A 20678-nucleotide genomic window follows, 5' to 3' on the forward strand; every position below is an offset into this window, starting at 1 on the left:
TGGACAGAGATTCTTCTATTGTTATCATATGTAAAATGTAATTGCGAGTCCCTTTGGGATTTACCATTTATTAAAATGGCGGGGCAGTGTGGCACCCTTATTCTTAATCTCTTCTAGGCATCAGCAACAGCGATTGTGCTAGTCGCCTCCATATGTATCACAAACCAGCAAGCCATATGTCAGACTGAATGCATCTGATGTGTGTGTGTACAACAGTAGCAACAATGCAGAACATTAGTGGTGGTAGCTCCTCTGCTCCCCATGGCAACAGATGCGTCTTTTGGGAAGCACTTCCTGCTTCACTTCCAGGTATGTAGCTACCATTGCAAGGGGACATGTAGCAGTCCTTTCAAGTGAGGAAGGGTATGTAGCCAACAATCCAGTTTAAAAGCAGCCAGGTGTCAACCTTAATGCCGTCTGGTGCCCAACTGTATGCACAGAGAGCTCAACAAGACCACTGTCTTCCCCAATAAGCCAGTGCAACATCCAGGGGTTATATTCAGGTTGGAAAGTACTTTATAGGACATTAAAACATCATGATGCATGAAATGTAGTAGGGCTGGGAATTAAGTATGAAACAGAGAAAACTAATAAAGTGTTGACACTTGCAAGTGTCCTGTGAAAATTTACGGTACATTTTGAATGGCAGTTAACACCAATAGTAGTGCATCAGGAATCAGCAGCCTTCAATTTGTTGAGTAGAGGTTTGGAGCAGTTTTTGTAATTTATTTTTTTATTATTTTGTGTTTTTAAGCACTGAATGCATCCTTGAATATTGCAAAAGCAGCCCTAAAGTATTTGTTTGTAACAAACACTGCCTTAAGAAAAAGAAAAAAAACCACTGTTCCAACTGTTACCATTGGCCAAATATGTGATTTGTGTTTAAAGAAGGCAAAATAGCAAGTGGAATTAGAGTATATTATTTCTTGCAATGCTTGAGAGAGCAGTAATGCATGCATATATATATATATTGTAATATAAAGCAAGTTGTGGCAATGTTTAGTTTTGAGAGTCTATGGCTAAATGTCTGTGAGGCAAGTTATTCCATAGTTTTTCTGAATCTTACAATGCCACATCAGACATAGTGGAAACTAATTTATCTGGATCTCCTGGAAAAGCATAATGAGTGGCCCAAAAGCTAGCGAAGTATTCATAACGAGTGTTCAAGTCTGGCTAGGAGCTTACATATACAGAGGAACAAGTTTATCACCAGACAAATTATCTAAGTGGAGCTTAACTCACAAAGAAATTAAATGACAAACTGTGGAAATAAGTCCTTTATTCTGGGATGATATTGGTTTTTTAAAAAAATGTTAGTACTGGGAATCTACAATACTGATAGTTCCACAAACACCTATTTTCACTCTGCCACTTAAGTAAAAAAAAAGAAAGAAAATACCCAGGAAAGTGTACAACAAAAAACAATACACATTTAAGCTTGTCTGGTGTACTAACACACATTTGTCAGGTGCTGCCGTCTTGCAAGAGGGATGATGCAAGCAGGGACTGCCGTGTACTCCATTTAATCCAGGTGTCCAGTCAAGCTAGGAACTTTGGCTTGGGTACCCAATGATGCTGTGCCTTAGCAACTGTGAAATGAAGAAGAGTTAAGTGGTGAAACACTCTTAGATTTTAATTTTTATAGAACATGTTTAATGTTCAAAGTGGCCTTCTACATGCGAGAAAACAGCCTCTTGTCTGGATTAAAATACAATTCAAAAAACAAAAAAAACCAACCATTCCTTTACTTCAGAACTTAGCAGTGCAAACTGGAAAACTGAAACCAGAATAGGGCAGATGTCACTTTCTGCATGCACTCGTTTTTCCTACAAGCCTCTCTTCAACTCTCCCAGAATCCTAAGGGTGCTGAAAATTCACTGTATTTTCTCATTTAAATCAGTGTACTTCTCTCATTTATATTAGCTTGGACTCAGAGACAGAAAAACCAGGACCAATGAACAGTTATGGTTCAGTCACACTTGAGTACAGCCTGGATTGTGAAGGCTTGGGATCTCACAAAAGTTGCCAATGTGGACTTAAATTTGCACAATTTACTCCAAAAGTCATTTTGGGGCACTTCACAGAATTTTGAATGGATCTCTTGGAAAATGAGGTAGCATTGGGGAGGGAGGTGTGGATATGCTCCAAGAGCAGCAATTCCCCGTTTGACCTTTTGAACTTTAACAGACACTGCCGTGATATTTCTTGGCAGTCATGAAGGCTGCAGGCATGGACTGCACACAGTCCTGGCCCACATCCACAGGACTGTACAGTTTGGTGTTCTCATATGCTACTTGATATGAAACATGAACTGCTGTTAGTGCAGTATAAAGAATATATGCATGCAAAAAGAACTGGCTCCTAGCTTAGCTCATAAATGAAGTCTGCTTCAGTTGACAATTACTAAGAGTTCAGAGCTTTGCAAAGCTTTTGGACTCAGGAGAATATCTAGAGAAGCAAGAGCCATAACAAGACTGAATAATATTCATCAAGCCAGGGAACTGTATAACTGGATAAAAAGAATACCATAGTGGCCACAGCAATCCTGGTCTTTGAGGCTCCTTATTTTATTAATCTTAGACAAAAGTCATGAACCCTGAAAGAAGTGCCAAAGTGTGAGAAGGATTGCAAACTATTTGTTTAGCACCTCCCTCCACTGAGCTTCAGAATAAAATTTTCTTCCAGCTTCCAAGTGAGCACAATTCTCTATCCCGTAAATTCAAGGATTTACAGCCCTAGCTCAAGATTCCAATCATTATGAAGAAGTAGGCATGAATGGAAAAAAGAGAGATCTACTTTCTCAAGCACTACCTCTCCCCAGTCCCCGGACCATGCAATCATCCAAGGCCCTTCTTTGTGTGCCCCTACCATGGGAGGTCCAGAGGGTGGCAATATGAGAATGGGCCTTTTCAGTGGTGGCTCCCCAACTGTGGAATGCCATCCCCAAGCACCACTGTTACATAGCTTAAGTGCCAGACAAAAACATTCATCTTTCGTCATGCCTTTGGCTTTTAATTATCTATGGTCCTTTTATATGGATGGAATGTATTAATCTAGTTTTTAAAAACTGACTTGTCTTTTAGATTGTTTTTTATTGCTAGTTTTAATGTGTGTTTGCACTTATATGTTTAAAAGAACTGCAAGTGGTTTTTAGTTGTCTTGGCAAAAAAAGTGATCAATAAATTTAATAATACCACTTTGAAAGTAGTACAGAAGTTTGACTTTAAGGTTTTAAACACACACAAAAATAGTGGAACACCCTCCTTAGTCCCCAACGTGAGCCTCTCCAGATATTGCTGGTCTCTGAACTCCCTTCAACCCCAATCAGTGGACAGAGATTATGGTAATTGTAGTCCAAAACATCTGGAAAGCACCAGAAGACTGTGCTAGAGCATCATGTTTGCAGTTGCTGAATTTTGCACACTTAAATTTTGCACGCATCTTCTGCAAAGGTCACCATTAACCCAGCCAGTCTCATCAACATCTAGAAATGAGACATCTACATTTGAAATCTTACTGAAGTTGTTCCAAATCTATTGGGCAAGGATGGGGAAGCTTTTTTGCTCAGATAAAGGGCCAGATCTTTATCAGAATTGCCCTCAGTCCAAATATGACAAGTGGGTGTGGCTGCCTACCAGTCAACACCCTTATGGTGTTCCCAAACATGCACTACTGCTGTGTGAAGAGCAAGAAAAAAATCTTTCCAGCACTTCACATAGCAGCATCAGGCACTTGGGAACCCCATGAGTTTCCTTCTCACCCTTCCATTGGGGAGGGGCGGGATGACAATGAAGCTTTCTTTCTGTCCTTCAGCTCTGACAAAGGAGGGAAAGCAATCTCTCCCCACACTCCCACAGAAAGGAAAGCAACATAACAAGCTATAACATGTGTATAGCATTATGCACCTCGTATAATGGATGGAACACTTTTAATGACTTGTTCACACATAATGCCAAGTTTGACTTGCGATCCTAGCTCTTGGAAAGGAAGTGCCAACCGTGATTTACCAGTTTTTATGCAACAACATAATACAGTTTGCTCCAAGCAGAAAATAGCAAATTGAATCGAAGAGCCGGGGTGGATGAAGAGAATGGATGCTCAAGGGTAAGGCTCCTTCCTGCAGTACCAAATGTGGGTCACCCAGGAGGTATTTGAACCCTTGGTGAAGTTCACCAGGCTGCCCACTACTCCATACCCCATTTCATGAATTGGGGAAATATTTATTGGAAGTGCAAAATGACCACCTTTCATTCCTGTGCATTCAGCACCAAGCTTACTCAGCTCTCACCTGGTGTTGGCAGCAAGCCCGGTCTGCCACTAAGCAGTGGCCGCTTTGCAGGCAGATGTGGAGATGGAGGTAGGTGGACTGGTCTTTTAGCAGACTTTATCAGAAGTGGCGGAGGGTTGCCCTTTGGGCCAGCCAGCCCTGTTTGGAAAGAGGGAAGAAGAAAGCATGGAATGGGGGGAAATGGCCAACATTTCTTTATTAATTGGTCACTCAAACTAGAAATTATTATTTAATTTCACTATGTTTGTTATCCTGCCTTTCCACAAATATGCACCCCATGCTGCTAACATATATCAATGATTAGTATGTAATAATATACCAAGAAGTTGCACAACTAGCAGCTAAGAAGCAGGGTAAGATAGAAACAGCAGCCGAGTATAAAGCACCTACTATCGCCTACCGGCAGAATATAATCAACTCAACAAGCAGTAGGCCTGTCTTAATAAATGTTTTCACTTAATGGTCAGCGGTCAGAAAAGGCACCAACCAAGGTTCTCTAGGAAAGAAGTTCCAGAGTGTAGGTGCAACCACTGAAAAGGCCCTCTCTCGTGTGCCTGCCCAACTTGCCTCTGGTGCTAGCAGATGCAGAGAACAGCCTCTGCTTATTAACTACAATATCTGGGCATGCTCATATTGAAGGAGATAGTTTTTCATATACAGTGGTACCTCCCAAGACGAATGCCTCGTAAGACGAAAAACTTGCAAGACGAAAGAGTTTTTCGTTTTTTGAAGTGCTTCGCAAGACGAATTTCCCTATGGGCTTGCTTCGCAAGATGAAAACGTCTTGCAAGTTTGTTTCCTTTGTCTTGCAAGTTTGTTTCCTTTTTCTTAAAACCGTGCATTCAGGGGGTGCAGTTGCAACTTGACTTCGAGGAGCAACTCATAGCACGCGGTGTGGTAGCCTTTTTTGAGTTTTTTGAAGACTTTGGTGATTTTTGAAGCTTTTCCAAAATCCGTGCTTCGCAAGACGAAAAAATCGCAAGACGAAAAAACTCGCAGAACGAATTAATTTCGTCTTGCGAGGTACCACTGTAGTTATCTTCCAGTAGGCCTTATCCAAAGGATTTTTTGTTTTTAAATAAATTGATTCAAAGAGTGATATTACACTGCATATGTAGCATGTATGTATGTACAATGCATATTTTAACATTTCTGGTGGACCAATTAAGCTTCACTGTTAGTTACCCTGGGTTTCTCATCTCACCTTAGGTCTTATCCCAGAGTTAACCATCAACCACACCCACCCTTCTATTTCCACTTTCCTCTCCCTGCTTCACTGTAAATTTTAATAAAACATCAATACAGTTAACAGGGTTACCAACCTGGTGTGGGAAGAAGACCTGTCAACGGTCTTTCACCCAACAAAGCTGGCTTAGCTGAAGATACAGATAACACAGAATTCCGGCCAGGAGTTGGAAGAAGGGGCGGGGGTTTACTTAGAGTCTGGGGGAGAGCACTAGTGCTTGGCCGGACACTTGCTGGATACACCGTGTCTTCAGCTGCAACAGCTAAAGGGTCTGTTTCTGCAACAAAGCCTGGTTTAGGAGAACCAAGAGTTAGCAAGCAACACACAATGATTAGTGAACACCCGATTTATTAAAAGCAGACTGTAGTTTGCCTCTGATTTATGGGAATAACACACTCTTTAACTACCTACTTTTCCCCCTCAGGGAAATACCTCAGATCTTTTAAAGACACCTCAAGTTAGATTTACAGACGTAAGTTTAATTTATTTTAAGGACTGAGCTTCTGAACTCTTCAGTTTGCAGAACATAATAAAGGGGTCGAGGTCTGCCATTGTTTTCGCGAATATTAAGGTTTCATATTTTAATTTAATAACTTGTTATAAGTGTAATGTCTTTTTGCCACGTGAAATGTGATGGTTACCAGAGGGTGGCAACGAACAATGGAAGTGCTTGCTCTTTAAGACTGTTTTTCCACACTGGCCTGGGGCTCTTCCATGGAATACTTCTTGTCACCCCATAATGTGGTTGCTGCTCCTTAAGTAGCTTAATTCCTGCCTTCCATCATTAAGAACTTAGCAAGCAACAGTAAAAGCCCTGCCACACGATAAAAACACGCAGTTTCCCCCCGCTAGTGTATGAATGGGACTTTTAAAAACTGTCTTCTTGCACAGCAGTAGCAACATGCTTTGAAGGCCTAGCTGGAAACAAGGGTCACTGTGTAAAGAAGAGCTGTGTGCATGCGTGTCGTGTGATGTACATGTGAGAGTCTGGATTCATTTTAACCACCAACACACACCCAGGCAAGACCTGCTGGAAATATTACCCACCAATACCACATTATAAAACTATGTCTACAAAGCCAAAAAAAGAGCAAGGTAGTTTTAAGAAGTGTTCACATTCCAGTAAGAAGTAAGATTTTATGGCTTGGGGATGGGGTAGGATTAACCTTTACATTTCATATTTTGATTATTATTTTTAATATAAGTTTTAACCAAGAGGCCGTTTTAAAATAGTGGGATTTATAGGGACATTCTTGGGGAACAGGTGGGAAAGTAATGAATACCTTCAAGCTTATTTCTCCTGGTCTTCAGGAAGTCACTTATTGAGTTCAATTCTTCCATATACAAATGTTTTCCCTCACTTAACAGAAAGAGGAGATGTCTAATGCCTAGAGGCACATGGTAACTGTCAAAGAGATCCCGCTCTAGGTAGTCATTCGCCAGATCAGCTGCTTTGTGTGAAATCTCTGTGCGTTCCTGTTGTTCGCGCTCAGCACAAATTTTCTCAAACGCCTTAGCTATCAGAGCCAATGCATCCTCCATGGGCATATTACGGTGTACTATAGAGAAGAGAGATACCTTGCTTTTTAAAAGGTTACATCAAGACAAAACCAAACACAAAACTGCTGTGTTCCTGAACCATTATTCTGAAGTTCAAAGTCAACGTCTGTTTCAATACGAGCAAATTTATATTTTTAACTGAATGTTATATGTTCATGATTCAACACAAACATGCTCAGTTCTATTAAGTGTAATGTGCACATTTAACTATTGAGATCTCATTCGTGTGTTCATTTAAAGTAAGTTAATTTCATGCTTGGAACAATTTTACAAAAACTTTTCTAAATAGAGGAACAGTTCTAAGAAATTAGTGTTGAAGGTGGGTTTGTTTGCTTTTTAAGATCCAGAGAAAATACCCAATCCAATGGTTTACTTTATTGTTTCAGACAGAAGGCGAAATCTGAGAAGTGTACAAAAACACCCTCCAGTAAGATGAAATAAATTTTGCTCAGTGTAGAAAGGGTTTACAACTGTATGAATATTTAATAAATGTAAAAAGTGTTCCTCAGCACATTCAGCAGTTTTGTGAAGCAGTATTAATTTTCAGTTAGAAGTATTATTCCAACTTGTGACATGTTTTAATATTGTATATGTGTTGAGGAGATCTAGATAGCATATTATGAATGGGGACCGTTTCTGAATGAATCTAAACTTACTTTTGATAGACTGATGAAGCATGATTACGGTGCAAGAGGAAAGTGTTACGTTAGATGGTTCAACAAGAACACAGAATGGGGAACCATCATTTTTAACTTCTTGTAGGGCACGTGTAAGACCTGATTCAGATGTAAGGTATATCATTTCCACAACAAGGCCATGATCCTGCAACCGATGGCCTATGGCTGTTGAATATTCCCTTGAAGGAAAAAAAGAAGAAGCAGGTTATTTTACAAATAATTCCTCCCCAAATATTAGTGCCAGTGTTCTAGTCGCTGCCATTATGTGTGCACGGAGAAGACTCAAGAGTACCAGACTTGTTATGTCAACAGTATTCCTTTGGGATTCAGGCAACCCACTGGAACTGGGAAGAGTGAGCAGATCTGGTTTGGATGGTGGACTTAAACAATAACTGAGCAGTTGTTTATGCAAATGGAAGCTTCATTGTGAACAAGGCCTATCCCAACTGCAGGGTATATACAGAGCTTAGGGTTGGAAGCTGTAATTGAATGTTAAGAGTGTCTGACAACATATTATGATTTTCAATTATACTTTTTAACTATATGCTCTATACTGACATACACTTGTTGGTGAGGCAATACTCTTCTTATTTTCATTTAGTTTTCCCTTTTGGGAAACACAGATTTCTTTATCATACCAAACTGAATAGCAAAGCCTTTGGCTGCCTGAGGAATCCATTCAAGCAAGGCTGCATAGAGTCCTGAACTGGGATACATGGGTTCAATTTTCCAGTTACTGTTAAGCTGCAAAACCGCTTGGCGTCAAGGAACATTTGGACAAAATACACTTAAGTGTGGACTCATGAACACCTGTAAAATAGGAATTTGTGGGGTTGGGAAACAGGTGTGTATGGAAATTTGTTTATCACTGTGTGATTAATTGCACCATAATTGATAATGCGTATGTGAAGACATGTCAACTTTATATTCTGTTATTTTAAATGTATTTTTGAATCCAAATTGGTAGGACAGCAAGAATTAAATATCAAAGTAATTAGGAAAATTACCACCTGGTTATGACAGTACATGTATTCTTTGACTTTTACTAGCACTTTATAAACAAAAAACACACCTTTCGTGTTATGAAATCATGGCAATGCAACTAGGTTCTCAATCTGGGTCATTCCGTGCTAAATATGGACAGGAAATCAATTTCAAAGGCTTTAATTTTACAACCAAGATAAAAAGATAAAATCATGTGGGCAAAACACTCAAATTTATCCAGTTAGATGGCACTGAGTGTCAGCCAGGATGATATAATGTGATTAACTATGGGTACCCCAGCCTTTGTAATATATGTTGGTTCACATACCTGGAGCTTCAGCAATATAAAATATAGGTACTATGCACAGAACACGCACTGTGATGTTAAAAGTCTGGGTCCATGAAGTGTAAAATGAATTGCCAATGTTGAAATTAATAGAAAGTACAATATTAGAGAGCTTTAAAGACATGCATTAACCTCAGCTACCTGAGAAAGTATGAACAGTTGCTAACTAACATTTTATTACATTTGGGCAAACATTTTAGTAAGTGTTACTTTGCAATAACTCTTCTGGATTTAAAAAGGGAGGCGGTCATTCAACCAGAAAGGAAGGTGCTCGTGTTCTGAAGATTGTAGGAAGAGGTCTAACGAGAGACCCAAATGATTGATATCTCCAATATATCCCGCTCTATGGACTCTCAAGATCTGCTAGTGATATTAGCGGCCCAATGGATGAAAGGCAGAAATGTATTCAACATTTCCATGTGCTACTGGATGGGAAATTAGAAGAGGTCATGGAAATCGCTTACTAAAGCAAAGCAAAAAATCTAATACAACCACCCTATATTTTTCTTATTAGTATAATATCCAAGGGAAAGTTAACAATATTTAAGGCATGCTTAAACATCATCACACAGATTCAATATACTTTCAGTGAATAAGGTGTTCAAATTATGCTGGTAACTTTTTCAGTGAAAGCCTACAGCTAACTGTGGCACTTTAAAAGAGATGGCCATTACTGTTTTGACTCAAAATATGCTTGACCATTATGTGGAGAATCAGAAAATAATTTTCAGTGGGGTGGTTTCAGAGCAAATTAAGAAGCTCTAGTTAATATTATAACAGACTGAAGAGTCAGGTTGGAATGACAAAGTGAGAAAGACTTGGTTGAAATATCATGGAAATTTCATTGCTTAGAAGCAGAAGCATCATATTTGTCTTGAACTGATAGACACCCTTTGTATTAGAAAATATTCCGGGCAGGGGCCACACCAAAATGTTAAAAACAATGAAAGGTTTTAACAAGTAGTTGAGTACAAGACTATAAATATGTATTTTGTTTTAAGAAGAATATAAAAGAAGTAAAAGCTATTTTAAGAAGCAACCTAGAATGTTAAATATCAGGTGCTGATATGCTTATTGAAGATCCTAGCATTCCAAGTCGGCTTACATAAACACTCAGTACTCAATAACAGTACAATCTAATTGATTAAACAATCTTACAGGCTGCCAGACTACCAACTTTATGAAAACCCACAGTCCTGTAAACCTAGAGTATGCTTCGTGAACAAGATTCATTCAGCTTAGTTTGTCATTCAAACGTTAATCTTAAAAAGTGTTGAAATATTGAGAAAGTGTGTTGCTGTTTTTTAAAGTCTAATTACCAGACTACATTATGGGAACATCAAATTTCTGTTTGGGTGATCAAGGAAAAAGTGGGTTTATAAATGGAAACTTTAAGATTGCAGAATAATCTCTTAATGTAAGCACTTATAGTATTTAATATACAAAAAAAGAGAAACTTCTCTTGGTTCGTATTGTACATTTAAGATTCAGAGAGGAGTATGGGGTGGGATATACGTGGAGAATTGGATTCAAAATTAATTATTAATGTCATAAAATTTATAGACCGCTTGGCTGTAAAAAAGCAAAAAAAGCCTCAAAGCGGTTTACAAAAAGATACAGTAAAATCAAAGGGGGGGAATACATATATGCAACCTGCTAGTTGATGGATAAAGACTGTATTTACCGTGATACAAATTAACAACACTGCAACACTGTTTAAAGTGACCTTCCTTCTAAGTATAAACTGGTAATCAAAAGTAACAGCTTCAAGAAGCACACGAATTAAGCTCCAAACTGCACTGGATCATGGCAGGCCCACATCTTTAAATGAAAGTCTGCCACACTATACAAATCAGTTTTTGGGGGGAGGGGTTGTTTAAAGGGCACAAAGAGTGTGGGTGGTAGGAGCTGACCCCCATTACTTTTATCCCCACTGCCCATGCCACTAAGTGCTTTTCCCAGGGAGGCTCCAATACCAACACAGCTAAGAAGAACCTGAGGGAAAGTTTTGGCATGTCCCTTTAATATCTCTCCTTACATGCAAATAAGGCAAGTCCAACTTTAAAGACACACCCCTGCTGCTATCCCATGTAATACAGGCTTTAGGCTTGCATAACTGTCACAGCTGGTACCATTTCAGGTAAAATTTTGGTATGGAAGCAGAGAAATCCTAAAAAGATTAGCTGTATTTGCTCAAAACCAAATTACACATTAAGATGTTAGTTCACAGCTCAGCTCGAATCCTTAAGTACATCTTTAAAAACAAACTCACGCTTGATCCTTGCTGATGGAAACAATGACACAGTCTGAAGGTCGGTCTTTGTTGTACTCCTTCTTTAACTGCTGGTAAAACTGCAAGTACAGCTTGTCCCGAAGAATGTCCTTTGTGTAGTCGTCATCTAAAGAGATACCCAGACAGGCTGAAGTGGAGTTGCTTAAAGGACTGCAGCCTCTCCTTGCTAAGACAATTGCAATTTCAGGGTAGGCAAGTCAACACATTTTAATAGCTCCCAAGTAAACAGTCAGAATTTAGGAATACATAACAGGCATCTTGGGCCCACAGGACTGAGAAACAGAAGCCAACAATATTTGACATGCCTATCACTGATCATCGGTGCAAGCCGCCAGAGAAACTCTCTCTTACCTTTCTGAGAATATTGGTATCTCTCATAATTATCTTCATTCCCTGTTGATGGATGATATTGCTGCCCAAAGAGTTCTTCAAAGCTAACCATACAAGACACAAAAGTGAATCAAGCAGAGTTAAAATAAAACTTCCTGTTTTTGAAGAGTACTCTCTCTCTTTACCTTCTCATACTGGGGCGTGTGATTAATGTATAAACATTTTTCTTGATGAAGCACGCTGCTGGTCACTTAGTGCAATGCTTATACCAGTGAAACAGAGGACAAGGGCATAGTGGGGTGTCCTGGTAATATTGTTGAGGGAGGCATTTGATTGAACATTTGAATCAATGTTTAATAATATGAAGGTATAAAATAAAGAATAAATAAATCACATGGCAATATATATATATATATATATATATATATATATATATATAAAAAACGTGTGCATGTTATGTGTACCTGTGGCTCTTGGGCTGCTGCCCCCCCCCCCATTTGATTCAATTTGTTTAGGAGATTAACTGCTGGTATTTGCTTCAAACTGAATTGTAAATCACCTTCTAAACTGAAAGTATATAGCATATATCTAGGTGCAATTTTAGAGCACAGGAAATTTGCTTGTAGCAGGCAAGACTCAGGTACTTATTTGTCGGCATCATCTACTTTGATTGGCAGCCACTTTCCAACATCTCAAGACAGCAGTTTTACACACCAACTGCTATCCTTCCTTTTCTTACTGGAGATGTCAGGAAATGCACCTGTGACCTTGTGCATGCTGAGCATGTGCTCTACCACGGAGCTGTGGTCCTCCCAAATTTAGGGTACTCTCATGGCATGAATAACTGTCTGGTCAGTGTGGTGCTGGGCATGCTATGCAAAGGCCACAGCTTCGCATGGAATCAGCGCCTGCCTAAAGCCACCATGTAAGAGCCATATGGGCTGGTTTTAGCAGTTATGCTCAAAGAGAGCTTGAGATCAGCCACTTCTAGGTGTTGGGAATAAATATATTATGGAAATTCAGCCTTTTCTAAAAGCTAAAAATAAAAGTGTATGTATGAACTTCATATGTTATACCCTTAAAGTGAATGCATAAAGAGCCAAGTAAAAAGAAACCATACTTAAATCCTACATTCTAATTGAATACACTGAACTTTCAAAATACTGTTACGTGCTGAATCCATTGGTCTGTATCTGTTTCAAAATAGTATATAGCCCTGTTTTCCTGAAATGTCTCAATATATCTGATGAAAAGAAGAAATTTTAGGACATGAGCTTATTTGTTAACATTGGGTTTCACATCTTCTTTGAGCTTTGGGGATGGGGTCAGGTTATTATTCAAATAAGTACTGAGAAAAACCCCTCTAACCTGTTAGCATCTTCATAGTCCTTCGAATAACCCTCTGGAGACGAGTAAGAGCTCTTCTGAAAGGTTTTGTAAGGATTTATGCTGTAAGGCACAAAAATTGTAACATATTTAAGATGCTGGATTGCCATTGTTTGCACCTCTTCTGGAAAGCTCAGTTCTACTTTTACAATATAGTACAAGATTGCCAGGTTCATCTATGTGCAGTTATTTACCAGAAATCCCACTAGGTGGTTGATTCCTCAGCCAGCTTTGCCTGCTGGCCACTTATGGATACTCATGGAAATACAACCACACTCTGAAAAGAGAAAGTGTGATAGGCTAATGAGCTGCTCCACTGTACTGACTCTTTGCACAACTGGTATTGGCTTCCTATGCTTATTTTTCTACCCAAAAATGTAACTGCCGGAGAAATTGTGTACTCTTTCCCCTCAAAACAGAACCACAAAGTTAAACAACTGACCTAGGATAACAAATGCTAGTAGGGTGAATCAGAGAAGCTAATTCAAAAGAACAACAACAGCACAAGCAATGTCTCCTTTTTATATTTAAATGTAAAAAGACAACATAACCATCAAACTATTTGAAGGTTTTTTTTAAAAAAGTATTTTAAATGATTAAAACATTGAGGATTACTTACTCTAGAAGTCGTGGAATCCATCCAGGTCTATGCCTAGACCCAAAATGGAAAAAGTAGGTTAACTTATGCAGAAGATATGCTGCAAGCATCTGTTATTAATTACATCACTGTAGAAGTAAAAGGTGCAAATTGTCTTAGAATATGAAGACCTTATAAATCCCAAATGCTTTAAGACAGAATGATAAGCTGAAAGGATAAAATATGAAATTATGTATTTTTAAAAATGGGGGAAGAACAGAAGCCAGTATTGCCTGTATTAATATTCTTTTTTATTATTACCTACCATTCACCCTAAAAAAAATATTAAAAACAATTTAAAAAAACTTAAAATCAGAAAAATAAGGTGCATGACTCACATACACATAGAAGTGCACAGAAATTCACCTAGAAGTATATATCATAAATGTAAAATGTAAGAAAAAAATCCCTCAAATAATTATCAATGAAATATTTTGATGCTCTTGGAGGATGGGAGGAATTAAATATACAAGATAATAAAGGTGTAATAGATTGGTCTATGAAAAGTCTGAGAGTATCTTACAAAAAGTTACAACCCAAGACATACTAAATTCTGATCTCTTAACTGAAGAAATACTTAAGTGCATTTTTTTTAACAATGGGACCATCTATTAAAAGAAAAAGGTGAAAACATGATGCATCAGAAACCCAGTTGGAAGCAAGGCATCTTAAGAAATGCTTATTCTGGTTCTGAACAGGAAGGATAATGTTCAACAATCTGATTTCTTGGGAAAGAGGTTGTCTGAACCTAGAGAGGGATAGCTATAGAGCAACTCAAACATAATAGACTTTCAACAGTGTAAAGAAGAAACTATTTAACATCATAAAGCATTAAGAAAAGAAAAATAAGTAAGAGATATGATGATTTAAGGAAGCTGCAGCATGCTACTCATGTCAATGAATTATGTCAATGATTCCCTTGAACCACTACAATGTAGTATTATATTTTAAGTCTACAAGCCATATCACGGGGAACGACACAAATAGTGCAACCACCCTTTCCTGCCCCCTTCCAGATGAACTCAGCAATCCAGCTGTGCTACACATATTTGTTTAAGCTGCTGGATTTGAAGTCTGCACAGGTTGGGTAGAGAAACCCATCCGAAAGAAAAAAGGACAACAGATGTATAGTCTGGAAAGTTATGTCAAGTATCAGAGACAGCATAAGGATGACAGCTGCTTGGTCTTGCCTCATTTGCTGTTAACTATAGCTAAAGGACAGATAAAAACAAATTCAGTTCTGATGAAGAAACTAGCTTAACTTCGAACATAAGAAGCATCGTTCTGAACCCTTTAAGCAGAGCTTCCATCTAAATACACAAACATATAAAGCCCAAGAGGCCAAGAAACTCAGTGTTCATTATACTGCCCAACAATGTAATGGTACTAAATATAGCACACAACTCCAATCTTTTACTCCAAATAAAGTTACTCTTCAAGTAATCCTTGTTGGTACAGAAGTGTCCCACTGTGCAAGAGATTTATTTGGCATGCGCTAGTTGGTGTACTGAAGAAACTAGAAAACAAGGTGGGATAAACCCCCCAGGACAAGCAGTGTTGCCAAGGAATATGTGATAATAACAGCCATTTGCTGGTGCAAAGCAGCAACAGGGAGCTGCTTTTTCACGTAAGAAATATACTTGAGGAAACTACTTATGAGGTTCTATCTTAAAATGTCAAGGTTATCTCATCAGTGCACCAGTTGCTAGCAATGAGCTGAGAAAACTATTATTAGCTTCTAAAACAGAAGGGAGATTGGTAATATTATTCAGTAAACCCAGTACAGCAAATGCTTTTTCTTCTCACCAATAATTTATTTCAACTGCCTCAAATGTTTCTTACTAAGGAAAGAGTCTCATTTTTAAAAATTCCACTTGCTTTCCTCATCTCACTCAATTCTAGAAGAGAGAGTAGTTGCAGAAGGCCAAACACTGTTTGGTGCTTGTTTATAACCTCACTGTGTGGTTACCACTAATCATGGCAACTGATCATGCCATGAGATAAAGGCTTCAAGTGGAAGCCCTTTAAGTGAATCTGGCCTGTAGTTTCTAAAGGTTTTATAATTGCACTCACATTTATGTGCAGATTTCGGAATGACATCAACGGGATTATCTCTTGTATTATTAAATGTCAACTTCAAAGTATCTAGCAGAGCACTTAGAAACATATACTGTGTTGCTTTTAAAAGGAAATGATCATTAAATTGGGAGTAAAGCAGAGGCAGGGAAGTTCTGCCCCTCCAGATGTTGCTAGACCAGCTCTCATCATCCCTGAATATTACTCATGCAGGCTGGGGCTAATGGAAGTTGGCATCCAATAACATCTGGAGTGCCACAGATTTTCCATCCTTCGACTAAATAATTAAGAGCATTTTACTAACTCTGAAGTAGAAGTAGTAGTAAAACAATTTAACTACAGCTTCTGGGATTATTAAATTCCAACCAATCATTTTTAACTGTAGAAAAACAAACAGATAATGCAATTTTATTTTACCTCTTTTCTGGAACAGGTGTTTGTGCTTGATCTGTGGTTACTTTGACCCACGAAGACATTTCAGTTTCTATATGAGGAGAAAAAACTATTATTTTCATCAGGGTGAATTATTTCCAATAAAAATATTTCACAGACCTTCTCTTCACATGACAACCATTACACCAATAAAGATGCAGTTAACCAAATGTTTCCTTCAGACTATCACTTTATTCCTGAAATGAAACAAAGGCCAAATGTTCAAGACATTTTCTTACTCCAAATTAACTTGTTCATTAACCATATACACCTCTTCACTCACAAAAGAGTGAAGGAACTGCAAAAAATATTACCAGGATACTGGGTCAAGTAGACTTGCTTTCTAATGTCATTTATTTTGAGGGAGTCTCCAGGTTCACATTCAAAGTCTATTGATATTTAGTATTAGAAATGTCTTTTCCCAAGTCAGGGTAACTGAAAGGTTTGTGAATTTAGAAATTCCCCCATGGTATGTGACCTTCTTGAAACTATATTTTTATGTGTTTATGTACCACGATAGTCTAGCTTACATGGGATATTCTTTGGGGGTGGGCAGATCCCACCTAAATGAAGAGACAGGTTGTGGACTGAACTTTCTGTTCTTTTCCACTCCCCAAAAAAAAAATTGCTTCTCCAATAAGGAATGATGCCTTATGTTTTTCCATCACAAGAGCACAGGGGAAAAAACACTCTTACCCTCTCTGGGGAACTTCGGTCCACAAAATGCTACATATAATTACAGGCTACCAGTTCAAACACGATTACATACATTGTGCAAAAAAACACACAAAGCAGTGCAAATATAGATTAAGATAGCAGGGAGGGATTTGGAGATTCTTTGATTAAGCAGAAGAAGAGGACATGTAATACAAATTCTGCCAAATATATAAATATTGTTACAAAAGCCGGGTGCCTGCCTCCCTCTCTCTGCCAATGGGTGGCAAGAGCCCATGGCTCACACCTGGGGCAAGAAGTTCTATTATATTTTAATGTCCTTTATTGTTCTCTTGATAGCCTTAGCTCAGCCAGGTAGGTTTGCATAAGCCAGCCCAGGAATTTGCTGTTAACAACTGCAATTAGTCCTACAGGAAAAAGCAAGGGATAGTATGCAGATGATTAGCATATGTAATGAGACAGAAATCCAATATCTCTATTGAGACCAGGTCTCTCCATAGTTTTCAGTTTAGTGATAAGTTGACATTCAGCAACTTCTCTTTCAAGTCCGTTTCTGAAATTATTTTGTAATAAGACAGCTGCTTTAAGATCCTGTATTGAATGTCCTGGGAGAGTGACGTATTCTCCTACTGGCTTCTCTGTCTTGTGATTCCTGATGTCAGATTTATGTCAATTTATCCTTGGATTCCTGTTCACTCGTTAACAGTCATCAACAGTCAAAACAAAATAAAAAAAATCCTTCCAGTAGCACCTTAAAGACCAACTAAGTTAGTTCTTGGTATGAGCTTTAAGCTCATACCAAGAACTAACTTAGTTGGTCTTTAAGGTGCTACTGGAAGGATTTTTTTTATTTTGTTTTGACTATGGCAGACCAACACGGCTACCTATCTGTAACTAGTCGTCAACAGGTTACCTATCTGTAACTAGTCGTCAACAGGTTTACCATACCCATTGAGTCAATCATCCATCTCCTACTACGCTCCTGAGAAAACCCCCACCCCACCCTCTCACTATATATCAGGGTCTGGTGACTTCTGTTTCAGTGTATCTGAAAAAGTGTACATGCACACGAAAGCTTATAACAAGAACAAACTTAGCTGGTCTCTAAGGTGCTACTGAAGAATTTTTTTTATTTTATATATATATTTTGACTGTGTCAGACCAACATGGCTACCTACCTGAATCTAACACCTAGAAAAGGCAGCTTAAAATAAAAGTAGCAATGGGTGGGTGGGTGTTGGGAGGGAGAGCAGGAGTGGAGCACTTCCCACTCTAAAGCCACAAGGGTATTTTTGCCAAAAAATAATTATTTTTTAGCCAATTATTTTTTAATTTTTAGCCAAAAAATTTCAGTATGGGTGTGGAGGAGAAGAATAGGAAATGGTTCACGTTGAGTTTCTTCAAAGGCTCATAGTTGGGAAAGATTTGCAAGAGTCGCATTCTGTTTTGGATTTTTAATGGTAGAGCATCTTAACAGTTTTGCTGTGGATTGTGCGTTTGTGTGCCTCCCCAATACCAAATGTTATTGAGAGCCAGCATGGTTACAGCACTGGACCTGGGAGACCAAGATTTGAATCCTCACGGGGTAACCTCAGCCAGTCACTCCCTTTCAGCCTAACCTACCTAACCTACTTCATGGGGGTAAAAAGGGAAGGAGGAGGAGGCCTAGGTACACCATTTTGAGCTCCTTAGAGGAAAGCTTGGATATAAAGACTAAAACAAACAAATAATGAGCCGATGCACCACTTCAGTTAAGCATGTGAGACTAGGAACAAGAAGACCCAGCTTCAAGTCCCTGTCGCATTCAACTACCTCGTAGGAGTGTTGTGAGAATAACATGGTAGCGAGGAAGGGAGAAGGAGGAGGACCATGTTATGCCACCCTGAGTTCCTGGCATAAAGGACGGATGAAGAAAAACACAATGGTGATTATAAACAACCCAGAGACCCGGGGAGTAATGCGGAACAAATATGCAATCCACTTCCCCACCTCGAATCGCCGTCTTGCTACCCTCTTCCCAGTCGAGCCCCCCCCCCCCCGTCCCAACTCACACGTTCAAGGCTTCACGAATCTTCTTCCGCCGCCGCCGCCCCCCGAAACGGCCTCAACCTTTTCTCTCCCTTCCCGCAGATGAAACACAGTCAGGAGGAAACTGGGAGGGAGCGCGGCCGGGGCGACAACAACAGCGGCGGCGTGAATCAAAGACAAACCCGCTACCGCCCATCCCCGGCTCCTCCTCTTCCGCGGGGCGGAGCATCCTTCGTGCGCCTGCCTGCCAGCCCGAGGGCCGAAAGCGAAGGGCGGCCATCGCGCGCGCACAGCGCCCCCGGCGCCGCGGCTGAGCTAGGTCCCGGCCTGCTTGGTTTCCATGGCAACGGCACGGCAGTCTGCGGCGACTCCCCGGCCTCAAAATGCATCCCTATGTACGCTTAGCTGGCTTGTTGATTCGAAATGTTTCTCAGCCGCCTTTCTTCCAGTGGGGGCTTACAAAGGACAGGAAGGTCATTCAGTCAAGAGTGCGAATACAGTACAATAACAACAAAGGATCTGATCCTGCCTCTTCTTCCCAGTCCTAGTCCAAAACAGTGTTAAGAAACTTATATATGAAAGCTAGGGGCTAAATGACACCTTAAACCTAGGGGGTGGGCGCAACAACGGAATGTCTAGGTGTGTTTTTTTCATAACAAGGATAGAAAGCTGAAAATGAATGAACTGCCCCTAAAATATTATGTTCGTTTTTCACATGGTCTCTAGTCCTTCCCCTGCTCAGCCCCCTAATATTCTTAAGAGGACCTCTTCTCCAGTCTTCAGAGTAGCTGGAAGTGGGGAGGCAGAAAAAGGTCCCCCTTTCCTTCCACTCTGCAGTTTTAATCTGAAATCTTAGGCGCAGTACTACGCCCAGAACTCAGAAGCTGCTCCCGCTAATGAAATTCCATGTGCAAAATCCCCCTAGAACAATGGGAGTTTCAAACACTGGTCCAAAATTATAAGCAACTAGAGGACATGGCTGCATGGCTCCAATCCTGTTTTTGCTTCATCCTGGGGGTATAAGTTCCAGTGAGGTTTATTTCTGAGTTAAAAGTAATTCAGTGTTGGTTTAGCCTGAGTTAGAACTTACTTTAGCCTTAGTTTTCTTTAAAAAAAAATTAAGTTAAATAACAATTAAGCTATCAAATAATTCAGCGTGACACAGCAAACCTCACAAAGGTCAAATCAGAGATCCCTTATTTTATAGTGAAGGCATTTGGTGCTTTTAGTGAAGACTGGCAAGGACTGTCTTAAATTCTTAATTTTTAAATAGTGCCTGGGTTTTTCTTTAACACTGTGGGATAAACAACGGCAGCAAATAATGTGCAGCACCAAGAAATCCAAGCATTGTTGTTCCTGCTGTCTCTTACAGTAGTAGACCTGGCTAATAAGCATTGTAGTGGTGCTGATAGTGGTAATAATACCTTACAGAAGTTTAATGTGATCTTTTAGAATTTGTTTGCACTATTTTGTGAACCACCCTGGAAGTGCAAATATATAACGTTCATCGGTCAATTAACTGTCAGTGAAACCTCTGCAAAGACACAGCAGGAACGTAAGGATCTTTTGCAGCAACTTCTAACAAATTCTAGGGACCAGACGATGGGTGGTCGACGGCACAACGCTACTGACCGTTACGCATGCGTATTCTTCTTTGCCCTTTCCCTTCACCTCCCTTCTTCAGCCTCTTGCCCATACGTAGCCTGTCCAATGAAGATGA

At 39.5% G+C, this 20678-nt stretch overlaps 1 protein-coding gene across 3 annotated transcripts; it reads right to left on the minus strand.

Annotated features, from left to right (window-relative positions):
* Positions 1–1259: 1259 nt before the first annotated feature.
* Positions 1260–20669, minus strand: LOC309347573 (uncharacterized protein). 3 transcript variants are annotated; one of them, XM_081872237.1, is made up of 11 exons: positions 20591–20669; positions 16241–16307; positions 13730–13762; positions 13093–13173; positions 11746–11828; positions 11374–11500; positions 7751–7950; positions 6818–7093; positions 5611–5823; positions 4289–4426; positions 1260–1589 (listed from the first exon to the last, which is right to left on the minus strand). In XM_081872237.1, exons 1-11 carry the CDS (start codon positions 20652–20654, stop codon positions 1540–1542), a joined length of 1332 nt encoding a protein of 443 aa, XP_081728363.1. In that variant the 5' UTR covers positions 20655–20669; the 3' UTR covers positions 1260–1539. The 3 variants fall into 3 exon arrangements, with proteins under 3 accessions (XP_081728363.1, XP_081728365.1, XP_081728364.1); XM_081872239.1 differs by lacking the exon at positions 20591–20669 and adding an exon at positions 18982–19257; XM_081872238.1 differs by lacking the exon at positions 20591–20669 and adding an exon at positions 18743–18842.
* Positions 20670–20678: the final 9 nt, after the last annotated feature.

The sequence above is a fragment of the Podarcis erhardii genome (assembly GCF_964252035.2).
Source record: "Podarcis erhardii genome assembly, chromosome: 7".
In the NCBI taxonomy this organism is placed as follows: domain Eukaryota; kingdom Metazoa; phylum Chordata; class Lepidosauria; order Squamata; family Lacertidae; genus Podarcis; species Podarcis erhardii.

Excerpts from the sequence above, each read along its gene's own strand:
- LOC309347573 (XM_081872238.1), bottom strand. The coding sequence starts at position 18,827 with ATGCCAGGAACTCAGGGTGGCATAACATGGTCCTCCTCCTTCTCCCTT. Across the intron at positions 4,427-5,610 it reads AGGTCTTCTTCCCACACCAG|GGCTGGCTGGCCCAAAGGGC; the intron begins GTTGGTAACCCT and ends CTTTCCAAACAG. Across the intron at positions 1,590-4,288 it reads GGGCTTGCTGCCAACACCAG|TTGCTAAGGCACAGCATCAT; the intron begins GTGAGAGCTGAG and ends TTCATTTCACAG.